The 22,713-nt window shown below is 40.9% G+C and overlaps 1 protein-coding gene across 5 annotated transcripts in view; it reads left to right on the top strand.

The window, feature by feature from the left end:
* Positions 1-22,713, top strand: part of SYK (spleen associated tyrosine kinase) — a 97,513-nt gene that overhangs the window by 41,311 nt on the left and 33,489 nt on the right. For 4 of the 5 annotated variants that reach the window (XR_007773391.1, XM_050945786.1, XM_050945787.1 and 1 more), the window contains 4 exons: positions 7,855-7,993; positions 9,318-9,399; positions 10,110-10,162; positions 17,578-17,646. Coding sequence is in view for 4 of the 5 variants with exons in the window: in XM_050945786.1 (XP_050801743.1) it covers positions 7,855-7,993; positions 9,318-9,399; positions 10,110-10,162; positions 17,578-17,646 (343 nt within the window). In the remaining variant the exon portion in view is untranslated. The remainder of the gene's footprint in view (positions 1-7,854; positions 7,994-9,317; positions 9,400-10,109; positions 10,163-17,577; positions 17,647-22,713) is intronic. The other variant, XM_050945789.1, reaches the window with a different exon arrangement.

Below are 22,713 nucleotides of genomic sequence, written 5' to 3'. Positions count from 1 at the left end.
TCTGTTACTGGATAGGATGGTGGAAGAGAACTATAAGAAACAGAATCACTAGTGAATAATTTTCTGATGCTTAAGTGATATTTATGTGCAGTAAAATAGTTTCACTAAAAGTGGTAATTTCTGGCAACTTGCTGTGAATTTTTTCTGTGAGATTCTTCATGATTTGAAATCCTCCCTGACTGATCTGCCTGTTCTAAAAAAGAAACTGAGTTAGGTATGTAATGTGATGTATGTCACTAGAAAACTGTTTCATTACCCCCTCAGCTTCATGCAGATCATTTTTCAGTTCCTAACAGCGTGGCTGGTTGTGTCAGCACTTTGCCCCAGATGCAGAGAGATGTAGTTTCTACTCCTAGATGATGTATCAGCAGGGGGTCGAAGATCAAATCATTTTTTTTCATTTATCGCAGAAATAGCCATGCCAGCTAGCATTTTTAAGAATTAGAGAAAACATGTTCTCCATTTCAGAACATGGAAACATATATGTTTTCTTTGCGATAAAAGAGGTCTGGGAAATGTTGCACCCCCATCACCACCCCAACAGGTGGCATTCATTACATGAGCAGAAGAATAGACTGAGAGATTGTTGTAAAACACTTGTCAACTTTCTTATTATTTCATTTCTTCTCTCTGCATGGCTCTAAAATTTTATTTGAAGTCTGTGAATTTTCCAATAAACTTTCTTTTTGGGTGCATAATATTAGAATGTGATTATGAGCAATGATTATTACAAATACAGGTTTGTGCATGGGCTCAGTAAATTCCCATTAAGAAATAAAATAAACATTTGCCAACAATTACAAACCAGCCATATCTAAAATGCCAGTTTTCTCCTGCACTTCAAATGGGATATAACTGTGATATCTGTTTGTTTGTTGCTGCTGTTGTTAGTATTGGCCAGAAGTGCTTAATTCGTGGTTTGGCAGTTCATAGCCCTGGTACCTCTGGGCTTTCCGCGTCAGTTATGAATGTACAAAAATTGCTTGTGCTCCAGCACCTAATTAAGCAATGGTAGCCAGCATACACCTGACTTTGAATTTGTAAATTTAGTTTTATAAGCATGTGTTTAGAAGATAAATTCCTGCAAGATATAAAGTCTTGATTTAGAAATTTAGCCATACACCTTCAAATCTTGCAGTTTGAAATGAGATGTATAGTTTCTAACACATTTATAAACTTTACATTCAGCATTAGATACAAACACATACAGCTTCTCTAATTACTTGTAATTACATACGATCATGTACATGTTATCAGAAGGCTCACAGCCACATATAGTTTGTATATAACTTGAACACGCATGCAGAAGTACCAGGAAGGAACCAAAACATAATTTTAATATCACAAGGAGGCCTACAGTACCTGTTGTTGAGCTTGCCAAGGCCGAGCAAAGCTAGTCTAGTCCATTAAAGGGACTAATGGCCTCCTGTCCAGCATTATTTGATGTGATATCACTCCTGATGACTCTAAATGCTTTTCTAATGTACTGGAACAATTGATGCAGTGGGAATCTAGTCTCAGAAGTCTGCTTTTCTTTTTAAATACTGCCTGACCAAACTACATGGTGCTGAATTGCGTAATGCACATCTGCATTATTTTTATTAGCTCTGTATCTATAAATAGGACTGGGAACTGCTGACATAGGCTATCATGAAAATAAAAATAGCTGTGATACTTTAATTAAGGAACTGGAAAATTCTATCCAACTATTCCACTGATAAAGGTATTACAGGATCATGTTAATTGTTGACTGTGGGCCAGATAGCCCCTTCTGTTATGTGGCCTAGGGGTAGGACAGACATACATATGAGCATGAAAAGGGGATGAGTAACTACACTATGTGTTTCCTCCTCTCTTCTCACTTTCCACCAGAGTTACTAGCAGCCCTTTTTTGGCTACACTTCCATGGGTGTTAGACCCAGTGGAAAGTAGGGAGGGCTTGTCCCCACCAATATTTAACTGGGGAGGAGGGACTTTCCTCCCCCCCAAAATTACCAGCCCCTTTTAGTGCTAAATATAGCCTTCAAAAATGTAAATGGATTGCTAGGGTTGGAGGTTGGTGTTAGTGATGTTTTTTTTTCCTACAAATTATAGCTTCACATGATTGTTCTTTAGGGGTCTGCAAAGACCCAGCAAGTACCCCAGTATTTTGAGAAGGCCTCTGTTCAATTCACAGTTGGGGAGGGCTGTGATTCTTCAAGCATCCTTGAGTTCCACAGCATTCCAAAACCAAGCCTTTTGCCACTAACTTCTTCCAAACTTCCCCAATGGTAGAATGTCATGAATTTTCCACATTACATTTACAACATTTTTTTCCTCAACAGGATTGTTTGTTTATACAGAGGGGATAATTTGGCTTTGTTTGGAAGCAAAAGGTGCTGAGATAAAATCAAGATTGTTATCCAAGAAAATATTTAAATGAGCCTACAGAATTTACATTTATCCTTGAAACAGCTATCAATTGTCACTTAACATTACAGTTGTAAGGACCTAAGAAACCCAAGGGACAGACGGAGTGGAAGAATTTCGACCAATGGAATGAATACATTCTGTTTTCACTGCACCACTCAATACTTAATTTTCAGTTGTGAATTCATTGTAACCTGGGTGTTTAAAATATAATTAATATAAGAACCAAAACATTTGGACACCAGTCTGGTTCCACCTATTATTGCTATCTATGGGAGTTGACTTCAGTAGGAATAGGAGCCGTGTTTTGTTTCTAGGCATTAACTGTTATATTTTACTTCTGTGGGTGTATGCAAGTGTTGGGATGGAGGAGCAGGTAGTATTCTACTACTGGTTTCTTTATTAGATCTATTGATTTAAAAAAATGTTTTAAAATATACAATGTCCACAGAAAACCATTTGGACAAGGGATTTATTATTGTTTCCTTTGAATTTCTACATGGAAATCTATTGGAGATTCATAAATGGTGTGGTATTGTACAGCAGTTACAACACACAGTCTAATCAGTTGCTTTGTTTTTGCAGTTCTCAGAATTACTAAACAAAAATGTCTGTGTATGCAAAATAATGTAGGTGAACCCCAAATCCAACATGGCAACACTGAAACTGTATCATCCTGCCAGTATCACCCTGTCACAATGAGAGCTGTGAAAAACTTGTGGATTTCACTTATGGCACCTTTCAGAAAATGTTTTCATTTTCAATTTAGGTAGTTTTGTCTTCATTAGTTTCACTTTAATTTTTAAGTTTATTCAAATTCCATGGGCAAAGGAGACACATTAAGTGGTGAATTTTATTAAGTGCTAAGCAGTATATACTTATCAAGAGTTCCTTAGGATTAGCTTAACCTAGAAAACCATGATCAGTTTCACAGGTTACCATTTCAAAACCAAAATGAAATTGTGAAACCCAGCTTGTAAGAACACTTCCCACTGTCTTGCAAATGCAGCGAGTATTTAGTTTTGAGATGTGACAACAGGTTTGAAGGCCATCTGAAAGTGTGCAGGCTCTTAATTGCATCATAGTGCTAGCATTGCAGATCACAATGCTATGTGATGTAGTAACAATGGGTGTGAACTAATGTTTTTTTATTTGATTCGTTAAATTCAAATAGGATTTGTTTAAGCTTGTTCATGGGTTGTTCTGAACTGCTCATTCAGCCATATTGCATGCAAAGTTATATTTGTTGGTTAAAATTTAAATGTACAGAACATAAATATGATTGGAACACTGACTTGCAGAAATGGGAAATAGAATAAGATATTTTTTTCTGAAACCAGAATAGCTTGCCTATCACTTTAAAAGAAACCTGAACCATATTGTTTGTGGTTTTTCTTAACATACAGGTACTTAGCACGCTGACTTCCTGTACTGACTGACCAGTCGAGCAGCAAGGTTTCTGCTAAAATGGAGAATGACTTGCAGTTTGTTGTCCTGTGTATTGCTCTTAATAATTAAAAGAACTAGAAATACATGTTCAGAATGGAGGGCATTGTCTCCAAAATAGATATGCAATTTTGCATTACATTCCATTGCATTCAGAAAGTAACTTGCACCATATTAGGAAATATAATCTGTTATCTCTCAATAACATGGAAAGCAATTGTGTATCCAGTACATTGATCTGCTCTACAGAGGCTGACGTTTTACATGCGCAGAGATTATTACTGTTAATGAGTTACCTTCATACATCCTCTCAGGACCAGACATCAACGAGAGAGTAGACTCCGATTACAGTAAATTTTGTAAGGATCACAGATGTAAAGAAAAATTTTCTGAAGTAGGATACATCTCTTCAGGGCCCGACATGTGCCTCTTTCTTAGTCTCCTGTCCTGGCTCACACTTCGCTGCTTCTACATGAAATGCAGGCAGAGATTAAAAAGACAGAATCACAAAACTGTGGCTCAGGCATTTCAGTGTGCTGAACAAACTCATCCATATAGATGCCACTGGAAACTTGGTATTTTCTGTCCAGGCATGAGGAGGAGAGAAAGGTACTGGGACTCCTACCTGCCGAGAGATGGTGGATGAGAGGAAAGGAGAGACTCCTTTCCTCTCACTCATCTTACATGTCGGAGAAGAGGGGAAACAAACACACACATCAGGAACCAGGAAGGTTCCCCTCCTTCACAGCAGCCAGGAAATGAGGAAAGCATTACAAAGCCCAGTGTAGTTACAGGAACATGACTTAATTGTGTATTAGTAAATACAACACCAACAAAAGCATCTCAGTACCATGTCTGGGTTTCGTGCCATATATTTACCTCTAAGTTACTTGAGAAACTATTTGCCAATGATTAAGGATAAGATTATGTCACGGAGGTCACAACACCCATGCTTTCTGTGACTTTCAGAGACCTCTGTGACATTTTCTGCTTCAGCCCCAGGATGGAGGGACTGGGGCTGTCAGGTGGTGGGGACCTGGAGCTCTTAGCTGCCATTGGCTTTGGGGAGACCTGTAGCTCCCACTGGTCATGGTGGAGCCTCAGAGCTGTTAGCTGCAGCGGCCTTGAAAGCTGCTGGACCCATCCTACTTCCACTGAGGCTTGGGCTTCAGTCATCATCTCCCCTCCCCCTCCCCAATCAGCCCATTATTTTTAGTAAAAGACACAGACAGGTCACAGGCTTCTGTGAATTTTTGTTTATTACCCACAACCTGTCTGTGACTTTTATTAAAAATAACGATGATGAAATCTTAACCTTAACAATGATTCAACTTTTCAGTTCTTTAATACTGTGACCTACCATTGTGTAAATACTAGTAGCTCATTTCAATATAATTTAAACTCTGAAAGCTGTTTGACATATAGACCTGGCTGAGAAAATTTTTCCTGCCCATGAAAAATTTTGAATTTCAAGGGTGGGGAGGTGGACAACCAAAAAACCGTTTGTCTCTAATTCAGAGAAAAAGGTCAAAACACTGAAATTTTTCACAGGTGAGAGAACCAAAAATGGAATTTTTTAGCATGTTTTCTTGGCTGTCTGACTCATCATACAGGCAATTGCGCTGGGAGTTGGGCCACTTGCGTGAGTCGGGCAGCCTGGCCAACCAAGGATCCTAGGGAGCCTGGCAGTCTGACAAATGGTCTGCTAAGGAGCTCAGGAAGGCATGTGGATGACCTGACAGGAAACCAGGCAGGTTTCAGTCTAAAGTTTAGTCAAAATTGACACATCCCTTCAGAATGTTTCAATGTAGTTGAAGCTGCATTTTCCAGTGGGAAGACATTACATCAGAAAACATGTAGACCAATTCAGTTGACCAGCCTCCTACCAGCTGTGTTTGAACCTCGGGCCTCTGGATCTAAAATCAAAAGTCTACTTTTGCTGCTAAAGGACCAATGTGACAGCATAAAGGCAGTAGCATGCTCAAACCATTTCCTGGGGTCAGCCACTGAAGGGAAACAAACCTATACTGGGATAATGTGACTACAACACATAATATAGTTTTAAAATCAGTACTACTGAATGCAGGCACTTCATATATTGTTTTCAGACCTCCTGATTGGCCAGTATCCTGAATGAATGTGAATAGTACGCATTTTTCTTGCATTACATTTCATGGTCTACTAGATAACTTTTGATTTTCCTTATCTTACCAATGAAGATAATGGGGAGAGAACATGGATCATCTTCATAATCTAATATTATGTAAAATAAATAAGAATTGGATGTGAATTCCAAGCACTTAAGGGCACAGAACCAAGATTTGTCTTTTTGCCACAGGTCCATTAAGATGATTACTCTGTCTGGGGCAGTAACCAGAAAGAGAGACACCTCTACCCCGATATAACACGACCCAATATAACATGAATTCGGATATAATGCGGTAAAGCAGTGCTCGGGGGCGGAGGCGGGGGGCAGGGCTGCGCACTCTGGCAGATCAAAGCAAGTTCAATATAATGTGGTTTCACCTGTAAGATTTTTTTGGCTCCCGAGGACAGCATTATATTGGGGTAGAGGTGTACTTCAGAGAGAGAAAATAATTGCTTGTGTGCATAGCCAATAGTGCAATGCTTTATGTATCCACTGCAGACCTTGCACCTTGAAGCATAAGATCTAATTTGCTTAACAAATATTAACATAATTAATACAATTCGACTGCCTTGTAAAATCCTGCTACGTTGCTTGAACATGACTTAGAGTTAAGGTTAAGATTTTGTCACAGTTATTTTTAATACAGACAGGTCACAGGCAGTAAACAAAAATTCACAGAACCTCCTGACCCATCTGTGACTTTTACTAAAAATTAAGGGGAGGTGTGATGGGCAGGTGACAACTGAAGCTCGAACACCACTGTATAGGAGGGGGTCCAGCAGCCACGGCTGAGCTCTGGGGCTCCCTCGTCACCTGCAGCAGCAGACAGCTCTGGGACACTCCTGCCAGCCACGGTGGCTCATAGCTCGGGGGTCCCCATCCTGAGGCTGAAGTGGAAAATGTCACAGATGTCTCTGAAAGTCATGGAATCCATGACCTCCATGACATAATTTTATCCTTACATATAGTAGTAAACACCGCAAGCTAATTCAATGTTTCTCTTTTTATTTATGCTTATCTTAACCTGCTATTAATTTCAGATATCCCGCCCCCACCCCCGATCTTTATATTAGGATATAGGATAAAAGAGTGAATAATCAGTTTTCACTGTATCTGCCTATCTGTTAATGTCCACTTTATTTAAGGTACCAGAGAGATGTAATTACAACTGTAATGTACAAGAGCCCTGTCTCTGACTTCAGCCCTGCAATGCACAAAAGTGCATGCATTCAGAGCCCTTGACTCACTGAGGGCAGATATACACTACTGCTTAATTTGATCTAGCTTCTTATGCTCGGAGGTGTGAAAAGGACACTCCTTCTAAGCAAGGCAAGTTACAATGACCCAAGTGCTGTCCACACCAGTGTTAAGTCGGTGGGAGACACCCACCCACTGACATAGCTTCCACCTCTTGCAGCGGTGGAGTAATTATCCTGACAGGAAAGCACTCTCCTGTTGCCATAGAGCATCTTCACCAGAAGCGCTACAGCAGCCAGCTGCATCGGTGCAGCTGTGCTGATGTAGTGCTTCTAGTGTAGCCCTACCCATAGTATGCATGTTGTGCAGAACACAGGATTCTGCTGCTCCCTAGAAAATAGCTCCACATGTCGGAACTTCCTTCCCCTGGCCCCCGCCCCAGGAAAATGATAAAACAAACCTCAGAAAATTGCATTTTATAAAATTTACACTAAAAGTACATGAGGGTTTTCAAGGGAAGGCTTCAAAAGCTGGGATGCAGTTTTAGCCCTATTTCCTTGTGGAAAGCTTGTAGAAAATACGATTTTTTTTTCAAAATACAGATGCTTGCTACTAGTTGAGAATAATCTTTGATATTTCTCCTGTCATTTCAGAATCAGGGAAAGGGACAACAATGGATCCTATGCTCTCTGTCTGCTCAGTGAAGGAAAAGTACTGCATTATCGTATTGACAGAGACAAGACAGGAAAGCTCTCTATACCAGATGGAAAAAAGTTTGACACCCTCTGGCAGGTCTGTTAAGTTAATCAGTTGGACAACTCTCATTATGTTTTTATAGCACCAAATAAGGCAGTTTCTGTTTTACTTTACAACACATCCGCAATCTTTAGCTAATTGGTCACATAATTCTAACTTAATTTTTAGTGATTTTCATCCTTTAGGGGAAAAGGGGGAAGTATCTTTTATTATAGAAAGCTATGTAAGTGGTACAGTTTTTGATAGTTTTTTTTAAATATGTTGGCTTAATTTAAAATTTCTCTAGTTATTGTTATTTAAAGAATTGTACATTTCCTTGAATGAAAAGGCATTTTCATTTGTAAAAGCAAGATTAAATGATAGCTCTATGGCATTTCTGTAACATCCCTTGTGACAAGCAAAAGACAGAACTCTGGTGTGGTAACCACAGAGGGAATAGTTTAGGATGCTAGGCACACACAGTCCTCTTTAGCTCTGTGACTGTCTAGCTGGCAAACTGAGAAATATAGCCTGCTCAGCATTACCAGACCGTCTAAATCCTGGCTCAGATTATGTAATCATGGAATGGATTGCTGATTATACTGTAGTCTGTAATAAAGATGAGGCACTGCAAAGAATAAATGTGGGTAAATTGAAAACACTAAAGGAAATGAAACAGTAACAGATTTCTGCTGCCACCTATTGTTTAAAATTATATTAACACAAATTGTTATAACTGTATGTATATAATGTAAGTCTATAGTTGTATATAATAATTCTTAGCCTTTCCCTTAACTATGCATGTCCTTCCTGCTTAATGCGAAGCTGACAAAAATGCTGATTTATTAGTGTTCTCTACTGTTGATGAGGAGAGCTGTATGGGCAAAGGAAATTCTTCCACCACAGGCAGATACTGGTGGGAGGCAGGATTTGCCTGTGATCCTAGAGCTGTGTAAAATAAGTGTGCGTGCGCGCACACACTCTTCTCCGCCCATAATGAATATGTACTATAGATGCTGTACAATGACTCAATGTGTTCTCTGAACAGAGCTGCAAATTCTGCCTGCATACCCCACCCCACCCCACCCCAGACAGTAAAATGACTGTGATTCCACAGTCTGTGTACAGGTAAAGCCAACCAAAAATGCAAAGGCCAGTTCTAATAACAATACATGGCTTATTATTAACATCACAGTAGTGTTTACAGACCCAGGCATACAGTGAGAGGCAGTGCCTGCCCTGAAGCGTGTGGGCATGACAGACACAGAGTAGGACAGGAAGCAGAGGCACAGAAAGGTGAAATGACTTGTCAAGAACACACAGCCAGTATTATTGCCCAATATCACTTTCCGACATTCTCTCTTCTTTTTTGTCCTATTAGTTAGTTGAGCATTATTCATACAAACCAGATGGGCTGCAAAGGGTCCTCACAATTCCATGTGCACGACTTGGCTCAGAAAATGGTAAGTGATTCAGATGACTGTAAAACTCTAATGTTCCTGCTAAAGATAAGAAGAGGTGTGTGCATTTTCTTCATCAGAGGAATAGGAACATGCAGAGTATTCTAAAGAATTGCTCTGGGTAGTGTGAGAAGGTGTAGGGGGATTCTATATTAGATAGAGCCATATTTTTGCCTCCAGTGATTGCCAGTCTTGATGGCAATTAGTCCTTTGCTATCCTCAAATATTTTAATTCTTCTTGGGATGGTTTTCTTTCTCAGGCAGTGAAGTATTGTCTGCAAGCTTTTCAAGGCCAGTAGGCCTGGCAAGTATTCTATCTAGTCCAGAAAGAAGTTCTGAGCCAGGTTCTAAGGCTGGTTTATATAAAAACAAGGGATAAAAGTCTCAACAGGTCGTAAAAATGGCTTTTTCTTCACTTGAAAATTAGTTCGCATAAGAATACAATATTGTAGCATTGTGATAACTAACATGGCATTGAACATGACTTATCAGTCAGTGTAGCCGGTGATTGTTGTGTTTAATATCTTGTCAATTGATCATGAATAAAACCTACTGGAACCATAGTATGTAAAATCTGTAGTTTGATAAGAGCCCATCCACCTGGTTTTTTTGGTTGTTTTTTTTTTTTTTCACTACTGTATTCCCCACTCCTGGTAAGAATGGCAGCAATCTGTATGCTTAGAAAGTAATTCTTACGTTTGATTCCCTTATAGCTAACATTATTTTTGACACTCGTCCACCTCCACTTCCCGGAATCCATCCTAAGGTAAGAGTAAGCAGTAGCAGCAATGCTTATGTTTAAGAAAAGCAAGTGAGATCCTTAGTATTTCTTAGCATTTCAGGAACTTTAATGAATGCATGCCACTGCAGTAGTGAGTTAATTTTCTTATGATTGCTGTATATAGACAGTACATGGAAAGGTACATTACCCCGGTTTGAAATATTCTAGCTTATTCCTTTAATCAGTTTTTGCTCAGTTATATGCAGCATATAATTCTTTGGGCTTATTTTATAGGCACAAGATTAAAAAATTATGATCTATCACATGCAAAAAGCTACACTATGGCAATGTTATGGGCCATATCCTGCACTAACTATAACAACAGGGGGGAGCTGAGATACTGTACAGTGCATCTTCTGTCTCAGGAATCTGCTGGCTAAAACAGAATCACTTTGCTGAACGAATACAAACTATTTCCACGGTTAACATTTGTTGCTGACCTCAGGTTTTTAAAGGCCTGATCCAACATGCGCTGAAATCAGTGTTGGGCTACAGCTGACTGGGAGGCTAGAAGCACCCTCGTTTGATCACAGACCATGCACCATTTAGGATGTGGTTTGCAGACAGAGATGACAGCCAGGCCCATGCGCTGGGCTGTCTGGAAATATTCTGCCCTGCTGCTTCTGCAAAAGATGAAGAGGCAGTAAAAGATTATCTAGACTTCCTTCCTTTTTTCGCATCACTGCTTCAGGGGGCACAATTTGGCCCCAAACTTGAAATTTTAATTATACAAAGCACAAGAAATTCAGAATTGAGGTTCACACCAAACAGAACTTCTCTGCTTGCCCATATGGACTGCAAAAGAGTCTTTAATTACATGATCACCAAGCATATGCAATCATATCACTTGTTAAATATTAGGAAAATACAGAGATACTTTCAGAGGCACAAATGGCACCTATCTGCCACAAGTTTTTAAAAATATCTACAATGTGAATCTTGTATCTGTAACACCTATACATGTTTTAGACTCAGATTTAGGATTCCAGTTAGGGAAACATCAGATACAGAAAAACAATACAGGGAGAGTCTGAAATTGTTGTACTGTAGGGAAACATTTTTTTCTGGGATAGAAAGAGAGAGCCGATGTACCCAAACTAAGACTGTTTTAGGCCTGCAGGGGCCCATACCAGCTAGAGCCTGATAAATGGGCAGTAGTTAGGTAGACTGTTCTGGCTCTCCATGAGTGACGATCAGTTAAAAACTAAATGTCACATAGACACAATACATGAGCCTGTGGTGAAGTGTGGGCTGGTGATATCATTTAGGTAAACAATAGCACAGTACCCTATGTTCAGCCTTTTAGTGTTTGATAAGTAGCAACAGAACATGAAAGGCAGTGGTGCCAGAGAGAAAATGTAATATTTAAAATAATGTAATACCTTTGCCAAGCAAAGCACAAAATGTGACAATAACATTGCTGCCTGCATGCATGCATGTACACAGGCTGTGTGAATACTCACGCTGGCCTCAGGGACAACTCTGACTTTGTCACACGCTAAGGGCCAAGTCATGGACCAGCTCGCACAACCCATTTAGAGGGGTGACTGCGCCACAGCCATTATTGGAGCCTTGCAGGGTCAGAGGAGATCCACGTAGTAATTTAAAAAAAAACAAAATAAACACTTTTTAAACCTGTATGTCTTCACTTTGATCACAAGCTTTGGGTGAGATCCTGGCCCCATTGAAATCAGTGGGAGTTTTGCTATTGACTTCAATGGAGCCAGGACTTCACCCAGTGGTTTTTAAAGAAGAAAAATTCCTGGCTCTCAAAAGTGCTGCTTCCCTGCTCTGCCAGCCCAGATTTGCTCTAGCTTTTGTGCTGGTGGTATGATTGCTCAAGCTAATGACTGTAGCCTGCCATCCATTCCCTTCATCACAAAACACATCTACCTCTTACTGCAATGGTAGATTGTTCAAGTGGCATTTTCCACAGAGAAATAACCCCAGGAAATACTTTCATGAGAGTGAGAGAGATTTTTGTGAGAATACTGTCCCAATCTGCTATATCATCAAATATCTGGATTTGGGCCAAGATTTCAAAAAGTGACCAATAATTTTGGATGCTTGAATGTTTGGGTGCCAACTGAAGACACCTTAATATGGCCTGATTTTCAGAGGGTAGGAGGCCAGTGCTTTCTGAAAATCAGGCCTCTTTGACATATGCACCCAAAACCATTAACCGTTTTTGAAAATCTTGGTCTTGAGGTTTGGCTCCATACAACATATGTGTAACTAAAATTAAATTCAAATGTGAAGTTTAAACATGTCAGCGGTACACAAGTCACCTTATTTCCACAACCTTAATGGAGGCAGAACATTAAAATTCAGCTTAAGCAAGAACAGAAAATACTACCTATATGCTTGCAAGTGTATAAAGGAAAGGTAAACACTTGAAGCTCTATAAAGTGTTAGTTTATAGAAAAAATGTAGTTCTATTTTTTTATTCTATTAGCTGAATAATAGGTTAAGTTGACCAATGTTGTGCGATCATGTAATGAAAGAACACAGGCCAAACCCTTCTCTCCGCTTCATCAGTGAAATTGCAGTGCAGCTCTAATTCTAGTTGTATCATTATAATTTAACGTTATTTATATCTCCATAGTTGTTCATGATTCTTTGCATACTAATGACCTGGTCCTGCAAACACTTAAAAGTGTGTTTTTACTCATGAATAGTCCCATTGAGTTTAAAAGGCCTGTTCACATGAGTAGAATTATACACATTCTTAGTGTTTTCAGGACTGGGGCTCAAAACACTAAAACTTCAAGGGACTTATAGATATAGACCTGAGTCTTCTGCCATGGAAGTAAATAGAAATTTTGCTATTGACCTCATTTGAAACAGTTTTGAGCCCTTTCTTAGACGTATGGTAGAACAGCAAGGAAGGTTGGGAAGAACAAAGGGTTCAATGAGAAGTGTTATGTGCATACCATGTTAGTTCCTTTTCTAAAATTATTGCCATAAGGAGAATATATTCTCAGTAATATATAATTTATAGACTTTTCTGTAATTAACATCTGAACATTGGCATTGCATTAACAGAGTTCCTTTTATGTTATTTCTTTGCCTTTTAATATAAAGGGAAAAAATAGAAAATTACATGGAATCCTATTATCTACAGAGCTCAAAAGGTTTACTTACCATAACTGAATTCCACATGGGCATCCTAGTGGAGAAACAGTAACTCTTAAACTGTTCAGCTGACCACTTATGCAGCAGTTCTGATATACAGAGTTTAATTAAAAACTACTTCAAACTGCACAGATAGAAATGCATACTCAAAAGAATAAATAACAACTGCAAACACTGATGTAGACCATGTAGAATCTGCAATTAACTATCTACTTGATTCCAATATACCATTTTCATAGCATGCTAGGTCTGTTCTAAGATCAGAGTTTTCAGAAATCCTGGAGCATTATATCCCTTTAATTTTACAAAACTGGGTAGCAAAGAGCTCCTCCCCTTACCTGCCTCTTCTTTTTTAACTATGGCAGCCAAATCCACTCCCCTCCTCCCACAGACCGGATTCTTCCTGCCTGCCAGCCAGCATACAGCCCAAGTCCTTCCTCACCAGCCAGAGAGCCAACAGGGTCTCCTCACCTAAGCAGATTTGCCTCTGCTTCTCCACCTTCTCTCATACTCCTTATTCCATATAGTTCTGCCTTCCTCTCCCTGTCCTGCTCCAACAAGCTCCTATCACCAGCCTATCTTTGTCCTGGCACCCTTCTTCCTACCCTACCCTGTTACTGCTGCTTCCCTTAGTCCCTGGTCTCTTTTTACTCCTCATCTGGCCCCGTGTTACTACTCATCCCCTCAACCTTCTTCTTCTTCCCCCACTTACTATTCTGATCCACCTTTACCCCTATGCATAATCATGCCCGCCATGCCAGTAGCCCTTCTCGGTTGCTGTCACTTTCCCACTCCTCACTCTGGTCTTGAATTCTCTAGATACAAAAGCCAGCAATGAGGAAGTTACCAAAAGGAGTGGTATCTTTTGTGTGAGAGATGTATTTAATCATGAAGTAGAACAGGGAGGTTTGGATCTGAAAATAGCTGGGCAGCCAACTGAGCTGTAGAAGAAGCTGACATTTTTCTTTCCATGATACTCCTATTTTAAACCTGCAAGCACATTTTTCTTTGGCCCATATCTTTAAATAACAACACTAGCCTCTACTTTGAAAGAGAGAAAGCTACGTAGAATGCAGGACTCAATTTAGCATAGATACCAATGGTGACCTATAAAACAAAACGGAGGTGCTCAGAGCAGGAGATTTAATGTGCTACAAGAGAATATTACCTGGAGAGACCCCTATCTAGTGCCCGCTATTCCACAAAAAACATTCACAGTCAATATACATATCTGTACGGAATTCTTCCTAAATACATGCATCAGTGACTGCCCTAAACATGATTCTACGGTCAGAGATATCATCCTTTGCTTCTTAGACTTGGCTATTGCCTGAGCTAGGCTGATTAGAGGTAGAGTGAGAAAAACTTTTCAACGGAAACTATAGGCAGAACCCAGCCAAAAACACTTAATGAATTTGTGTCCATTTTGCTAAATGTTTTGTTTTGACGTTTTCAAATTAAATACTTTGACTTTTCAATTTTTAAATGACTTTTCATGTTGTTTGAAAAAAAAATAAAAAGGAAAAGAACTCATTTGATCCAAAATGAAGTTCATTTTAGATCAAACAAAATGTTTAATTTGACACAAAATGATTTTTTTAACTTTTTGACTTGCCGAAAACTTCCAAAAAATTGTTTTCATGTTAACTTGAAAAAATAAATGTATTGCCAATGAACAAAAAAAAAATCTATTATTCAGATATTTCTGATTAAGAGGCTCCAGCTTGTCTTGGAAAAGGCACCCAGAAATAAAGTTGTGTAGAATGTATGGAGATAGATAACCAGTGCAGGAAGAAGATGGAATAGCCATTGCTGTGTTCACAAGACAAGCCTCCAGTAGTCCCAATATTTCTTAGCTCATGAGAGTGAAGATCACAATTGATGGTTTCAGAGAAGCTACTTGTGTTTATAGTTCATCCTCTGGAGCATCAATGACTAACAGAGCAGTAGGATCTCCTGTAACGTTATCACTAGGCCACCAGACAAGATGTCAAAATCCAGTCCTCTCTTCTGCCACTGAGGTCTCCTTTGCAATGAAACCAGAGCAGAAAGGGGAGACAGGGTGTTGGAAGGCTGTACAAGAGGTACATGTACCACACCGAGCATGAAGCCCTGCTCATCATCCCCATATATAGCAGTACTCCACTGAAGAGTTGGGCAGGGTAGGAACATTTCCTTCCCATCATATAAAGGGACCCTAAGTAAACTTCTTCAGCCACTGGCTCTACCACCTTGGGGATGATTCCTTCACCCTGAGCATCTTCCCAAAACCTTGATCAAGGATTTAGACCAGGAGATGAGTTTAGGATTTGAGCCTGAGATCAGTCACTACCAATACAGAGAAGCAACAAGTCTGGAGCATCCAAATTTCAGCAACGGTCATCTGTCCAAGTATTGTTATATTTATATAGTAGTTATCATGCACTAGACGTGTAAGTTCTAGGCCCAAACCTAATTAGTTTTTAAATTTTTATGAGTGCCAGCTTATTTAGACTGGTACTGCCATCCTTCTTCAACTTCTACAAAATATTCATCTTGGGATGCATTTTTATGTCTGCAGTACTATCATGTGAGTTAGTTGTTATTAACTCTAAAGCCTTACAAACTGCTGCATGGGTATCGGGTCAAAAGTTAAGGAGTGACTGTTACAGGAAAAGTATGATGAACAGCACTCACCCTACACAAAAACTCTAACCGCTTTAGAAGATATGTTCATTTGTTGCAGGATAACTAGAAAGTTCCCAAAGGTTTTTGGTCCCATATGGAAAGAGAACATTGTCAGATTAAGGAAAATAACTGATGTAATATGCAATTTTAAAACTCTTGGAACTTTGGAATTTCAATCCTAAAATTTGTCTCACACCATACAGCACCCATTCCTGAAATAGGAATATGTACATGTAGGCCGAGTTTGATGTTTTAAAACAAAGCTGCTTTTTTTAGTTGTCTGAAAGCAAATGATCCTTTTAAAAAGAAACCTTTGGTGGAAATACAGCTGAGAGGCTCTTTTTAAATAATAAAATAACTCAAAATTAATTATCTGAAAAGTTCAAAACCTTCAACCTCAAAAGTAAGTTCTGAGACTGTTTTACATGACTGAAAAGGGGAGTCAAAGTACCATATCAACTGTAAGTGCATAATTGTTAGGACAACACAATACTACTTCAAACATTTAAATGTGTGCTCTTTGTCCCTGTTTAGCCCTAAATGACTTTCTCTAAGAAATAATCAGTCACATAAGGCTAATCAGCTCTCATAACATATTTGCCAAACAACATACACCTCTACCCTGATATAACGCGAGCCGATATAACATGAATTTGGATATAACGGGGTAAAGCAGCATTCCTGGGGGCAGGGCTGCGCACTCCGGTGGATCAAAGCAAGTTCAATATAATGCGGTTTCACCTATAATGCGGTAAGATTTTTTGGCTCCCGTGGACAGCGTTATATCAAGGTAGCGGTGTCTTTGCTTTTGTTTTCAATGAATTTATATAGACAAGACTGCATTTGTGGAAATCAAAATCTATTGGTTTGTTGTTTTTTTCCCCCCAAAATACTGTTTTGAGTTCAATTCAGCTTATGTAGCTTTTTTTTTTTTAAATAACCATCGTATGTTAATTCTAAAACCAAGGTGTGCTTCAAATTGCTAGACATATTAACCTTAATACATTATAAGTGGAGTATTATTTGTTTCACATTGGTAAATCCTGCTTATTTAGGGAATAAGAATTTCATAGTAGTAGTGGAAGAGGTTTACTGTGTGAATGACTGGGAGAAAAGCCTAGTTGTTTTTGATTTGTAACTGTAATCAATTTTGCCTTATGTATTTCTGCAAACTTTGGTGCATTTTCCAACTTCGGAAATTCTATACAATACTAAGGACTAAATTTTGCTGTACATGCATGGAACCTCACTAAAATTAGTGGGATTGCAAGAGTGTAACTGGAAGCAGAATTTATCCCAGTGATGCTAGTCAACATGTAACAGTTGTTTTTCTCCTTTATGTTGGGATATAATGATTTCTAAAGGAGAGATTTGGAAGGGGAGGGAGTGATATGGAAGATCTGTTGGAGATTTTACATGTTACTTTTGCGTACTTTTTGATTCAGCATAATAATTTAAAAGTATACTTAGACACAGAGTAGAGAAAATACCAGGAATGTTTTGGAAGGTGGTTCTTGTAAAAGTACATCTGTTTATAAATTACCATTAGATATTTTCCTGACACATTTACTGTTCCTCTTTGACATTATGGTTTCTAGACTTGGTCAACAGGTGGAATTATCTCAAGACTCAAATCGTACACCTTTCCAAAGCCTGGCAGCAAAAAGGTGCATAATACAGTCTTTGTAGGTTTTTGAATGAGTGAAAAGACTTACCCACACTTGGCTAACTTCACTTCTTTTCCGGCTTGCTGATACTAAGCATGTGTCTGGCTACTAACAATTTAGTCATGTAAATTTGATAATCTTTTTGCTTCTAATCCTTGTTTTATCTAATCACAAATCATATGCACAAATGTGGTCTTGGTTAATTGAATCACACCAATGCCTGATCCTTAGCAACGGTAAAAGATTGTTTTTGTGTTTTTAGATAACTTAATTCCTCACATCCAGAAATGTTAGCACTGTTTTCAGTATGCCTGAGATACAATACAAGGGAGATACTTTAGAAAATAATGAATTATACTAGTACACAATTATATTTCTAATGTAAACAATTACTAGCCATCAGAAAATTGGCTTGCTTTATGTATTAGTGAATACATTTAGGGTCAAATATTCAAACAACCACTAAAATTCTTCTGCAGAACTTATGTGCACAGATCATGTCATTATGTCTTGGGGTTGATCATGCATTGTGCAAGTGCAGTGTTGCAAGAATAAGAACAATAAGTAGGTACGGGGGTCTGGAGAACTCAGTCTTGCATTAAAGAGAATACTCCTGCATGGCCAATAAATTATCGCTGCAAAGTGATAGGTATAGAAGCAAATTCTCAAGCACATTCATAATGGCTTCATTGCATATTGAGAATAACACTTATGTCTTTTCTTTCACCCACGCCTCACCCTTTTTTTACGCTATGTTCTTGAGAGTAAAGAAGCACACACTAAAGATGCTTGAGATTTACTCTTGGTCAATGTGGAGAACTATGCTTAGTGCTTACCTTATTTGTCATGCTGGAGCACGAACAGCCTTTGCTCTCTGCTGGGCACCATGTGAGGACTTGCAGAAGAAGGCCTTGTTGTAGATGCCCCATTTGTATGCACATGTACTTGTTTGTGTGCACAATACTTATGGACACAGATTTTTAAAGCCCATTTGAAAGGTTGCCCATGAGGAGGAGTGTAAGGGTGTGTGTTGGGTTTTTTTTTAATTACACTGTTGTTGGTTAATAAGTTCCTTGGGGTCTGAATTCTTGCCAGGCATAGATGGGGGGGAAAAGCCATCTTGGTCACTGCTAGTATTACTAATCATCACTAATCATCTTCTTCTTCAAAATAGACCTCAGATTGTGCTCCCACATCACTAAAAACAGCCTCTGTAAGAGAAGTTATAATGTTTCACAAATCTTCCAGTTGCTTCCCCAAATTTAATAATATCCCACAAATCTTCTCCAGATGGAGCCTCAGCAAGCTTACCTTCCCCTAGACTTCAATCTCTGGTAGACACAGACAAGTGTTTGACTACATGCACTGGATCAGAGGGACCTAGAGGTGGATTGTCAGCATGCTGGCAATGCCATTTATCCTCAGTACTTGCCACCCACTTCTCATCCACCTCCCCAGTAAGCTCAGAGTATGTCTACACTACGGGATTATTCTGATTTTACAGAAACCGGTTTTGTAAAACCAATGGTATAAAGTCGAGTGCACGCGGCCACACTAAGCACATTAATTCGGCTGTGTGTGTCCATGTATCGAGGCTAGCGTCGATTTCCGGAGCGTTGCACTGTGGGTAGCTATTCTGTAGCTATCCCATAGTTCCCGCAGTCTCCTCCACCCCTTGGAATTCTGGGTTGAGATCCCAGTGCCTGATGGGGCAAAAAACATTGTCGTGGGTGTTTCTGGGTACAGCCTCACCCCTCCCTCCGTGAAAGCAGCAGACAACTGTTTCGCGCCTTTTTTCCTGGGTGAACTGTGCAAACGCCATAGCGCAGCAAGCATGGACTCTACTCAGATCAAGACCGCAATCGTGGATATTGTAAACACCTCACGCGTTCTCGTGCAGTCTATGCTGAACCAGGATCTGCAAAGCCAGGCGAGGAGGAGGCAGCTACGGCAGAGCGGCAACGAGAGTGATGAGGACATGGACACAGAATTCTCTCAAACCGTGGGCCCCTGTGCTTTGGAGATTCTGCTGGTAATGGGGCAGGTTCTAGCCATTGAATGCCGATTTTGTGCCTGGGAAACAAGCACAGACTGGTGGGACCGCATAGTTTTGCAGGTTTGGGATGATTCGCAGTGGCTACGAAACTTTTGCGTGCGTAAGGGCACTTTCATGGAACTTGGTGACTTGCTTTCCCCTGCCCTGAAACGCCAGAATACCAAGATGAGAGCAGCCCTCACAGTTGAGAAGCGAGTGGCAATAGCCCTCTGGAAACTTGCAACGCCATACAGCTACCGGTCAGTCGGGAATCAGTTTGGAGTGGGAAAATCTACTGTGGGGGCTGCTGTGATGCAAGTAGCCAAAGCAATCCCTAAGCTGCTGCTACGAAAGGTTGTGACTCTGGGAAATGTGCATGTCATAGTGGATGGCTTTGCTGCAATGGGATTCCCTAACTGTGATGGGGCGATAGATGGAACCCATATCCCTATCTTGGCACTGGAGCACCAGGGCACCCAGTACGTAAACTGCAAGGGGTACTTTTCAATGGTGCTGCAAGCACTGGTGGATCACAAGGGACGTTTCACCAACATCTACGTGGGATGGCCAGGAAGGGTTCATGATGCTCGCGTCTTCAAGAACACTCCTCTGTTTAAATGGCTGCAGCAAGGGAATTATTTCCCAGACCAGAAAATAACAGTTGAGGATGTTGAAATGCCTGTAGTTATCCTGGGGGACCCAGCCTACCCCTTGATGCATGGCTCATGAAGCCATACACAGGCAGCCTGGACAGTAGTCAGGAGCTGTTCAACTACAGGCTGAGCAAGTGCAGAATGGTGGTAGAATGTGCATTTGGCCGTTAGAAGGCGTGCTGGCGCACATTAGTGACTCTCTCAGACCTCAGCCAAATCAATGTCCCCACTGTTATTGCTGCTTGCTGTGTGCTCCACAATCTCTGTGAGAGTAAGGGGGAGACCTTTATGACGGGGTGGGAGGCTGAGGCAAATCACCTGGCCACTGATTATGCGCAACCAGACACCAGGGCGATTAGAAGAGCACACCACGAAGCGGTGCGCATCAGAGAAGCTTTGAAAACGAGTTTCATCACGGGCCAGGGTATGGTGTGACTGTTGTGTTTGTTCCCCCTTGATGAATGCCACCCCCCTTGATTGACTCATTCCCTGTAAGCAACCCACCCTCCCCCTTCGATTACAGCTTGCTTAAGGAAATAAAGTCACCATTGTTTAAAAATCATGTATTCTTTATTAAAAAGTCATTATAAAAAGAGGGAGAGAACTGACACGGTATCTCGGGTGTGGTTTGGGAGGAGGATAGGAGGGAAGGAAAAGGCCACTAAAAATATTTCAAAGTAATGACAGCCTTGTGGTTGGGCTGTCCACGGGGGTGGAATGGGCGGGTGCACGAAGCCTTCCCCCACGCGTTCTTACGCGTCTGGGTGAGGAAGATGTGGAACATGGCGAGTGGTGAGGGTGGTTACACAGGGCCTGCAGCGGCACTCTGTGACCCTGCTGCTGTTCCTGAAGCTCCACCAGACGTCGGAGGATGTCAGTTTGATCACGCAGCAGCCCCAGGGTGCAATCCGCCACCGCTGATCTTCCTGTCTACACCTCTGATCTTCCTGCCACCACCTCTCATCTCGAGCGTCTCTCCTCTCCTCACGTTGGTCCCTCCTGTCCTCACGTTCACTGGCATCTTTCCTGTAATTTGATACCACGTCCTTCCACTCATTCAGATGAGCTCTTTCCTTGCGGGTTACTTCCATGATTTCCAAGAACATTTTGTCTCGCGTCTTTTTTTTCCACCACCTTATCTGAGATAGCCTTCGGGATGGAGTAGGGAGAGAAGTATTTAAAAAGATACATTTTACAGAACAATGGTTATACTCTTTCACAGTGAACAACACTATTCACCTTACATAGCACATGTGATTTCACTACAAGGTCGCATTTTGCATCTTAATATTGAGTGCCTGCGGCTCTGGTGTTAGAGATCTCACAGACGCAGGTCCGGGCAGCAGAATTCAGCTTGCATGCAGCCATGATAAGCCATTGTCTTTCGGCTTCTGCAGCCTTCATATACACAGTGCCCTCCTTTCCCAAATACCAAGCAAATCCCGTTCAGTGCTGCTTCTTTCCAGTTAACATGCAGCAGCAGAAACAACCCCCCGATCCAAATCTCTGGGATGATCGCTTTACCCCTCCCCACACTGTGTGGCTGGTATCATGGAAGATCACTGCTAATCACCCTCCCTTCCTCCCCCACCGTGTGGCTGGTAGCAGAGAAGATCCCTGCTAGCCAAACACGAAAAAGCTCAGCGCCATTACCCCCGTCCCCTCCCCCTCTTGGCTACCTGCAAGAAATGATTTCTTTTAAGCAACAGTCAAACAGCCCAGTAGGAATGGCCATCTCTGTCCCCTTAATTAAATTCCTGAATTTCAACCAGGTTACCATGAACAATATCACTCTCCTGGGGATAACACAGCAAGATAAAGAACGGATGTTGTTTGAATGCCTGCAATCACCGGGACCATACGCAGCTAGGCTTTGTCATGCAATGATACTAGATTATATTCGCTACATGCATGGCGTGGTCAAGTGTCCTACCATGGTGGACGGAATAAGGCTTTTGGAGTACCTCCAGGAGAGCTTCATGGAGATGTCCCTTGAGGATTTCCGCTCCATCCCCAGACATCCAATAACTGTACTGGCTGCGAATGCATCCCAAGTCCTCAGGGCAAATCAATCATTAAAAAAACGCTTGCTTTTAAACCATGTTTTATATTTACAAAGGTACACTCACCAGAGGTCGCTTCCATGGCTTCATTGTCTGGGCTACTGGCTTGGGAGGGCTGGGAGGGTAATTCCGTCTGAGTGAGAAAAAGCTCCTGGTTGTTGGGGAGAACGGAGTGCTGTGTGCTCTCTGCAAGCTCGTCCTCCTCTTCCCCATCCACAGAATCCTCAGCCATGGCTGAGATTACCACCCCAACCTCGGAATCCACGGCCAGGGGTGGGGTAGCAGTGGCGGACCCTGCTAGAATTGCATGCAGCTC

The sequence above is a fragment of the Gopherus flavomarginatus genome, chromosome 3, assembly GCF_025201925.1.
Source record: "Gopherus flavomarginatus isolate rGopFla2 chromosome 3, rGopFla2.mat.asm, whole genome shotgun sequence".
NCBI classification, from domain to species: Eukaryota; Metazoa; Chordata; order Testudines; family Testudinidae; genus Gopherus; species Gopherus flavomarginatus.
Note: the sequence above shows the minus strand (reverse complement) of the source record. Positions and strands in the feature narration are given on the sequence as shown.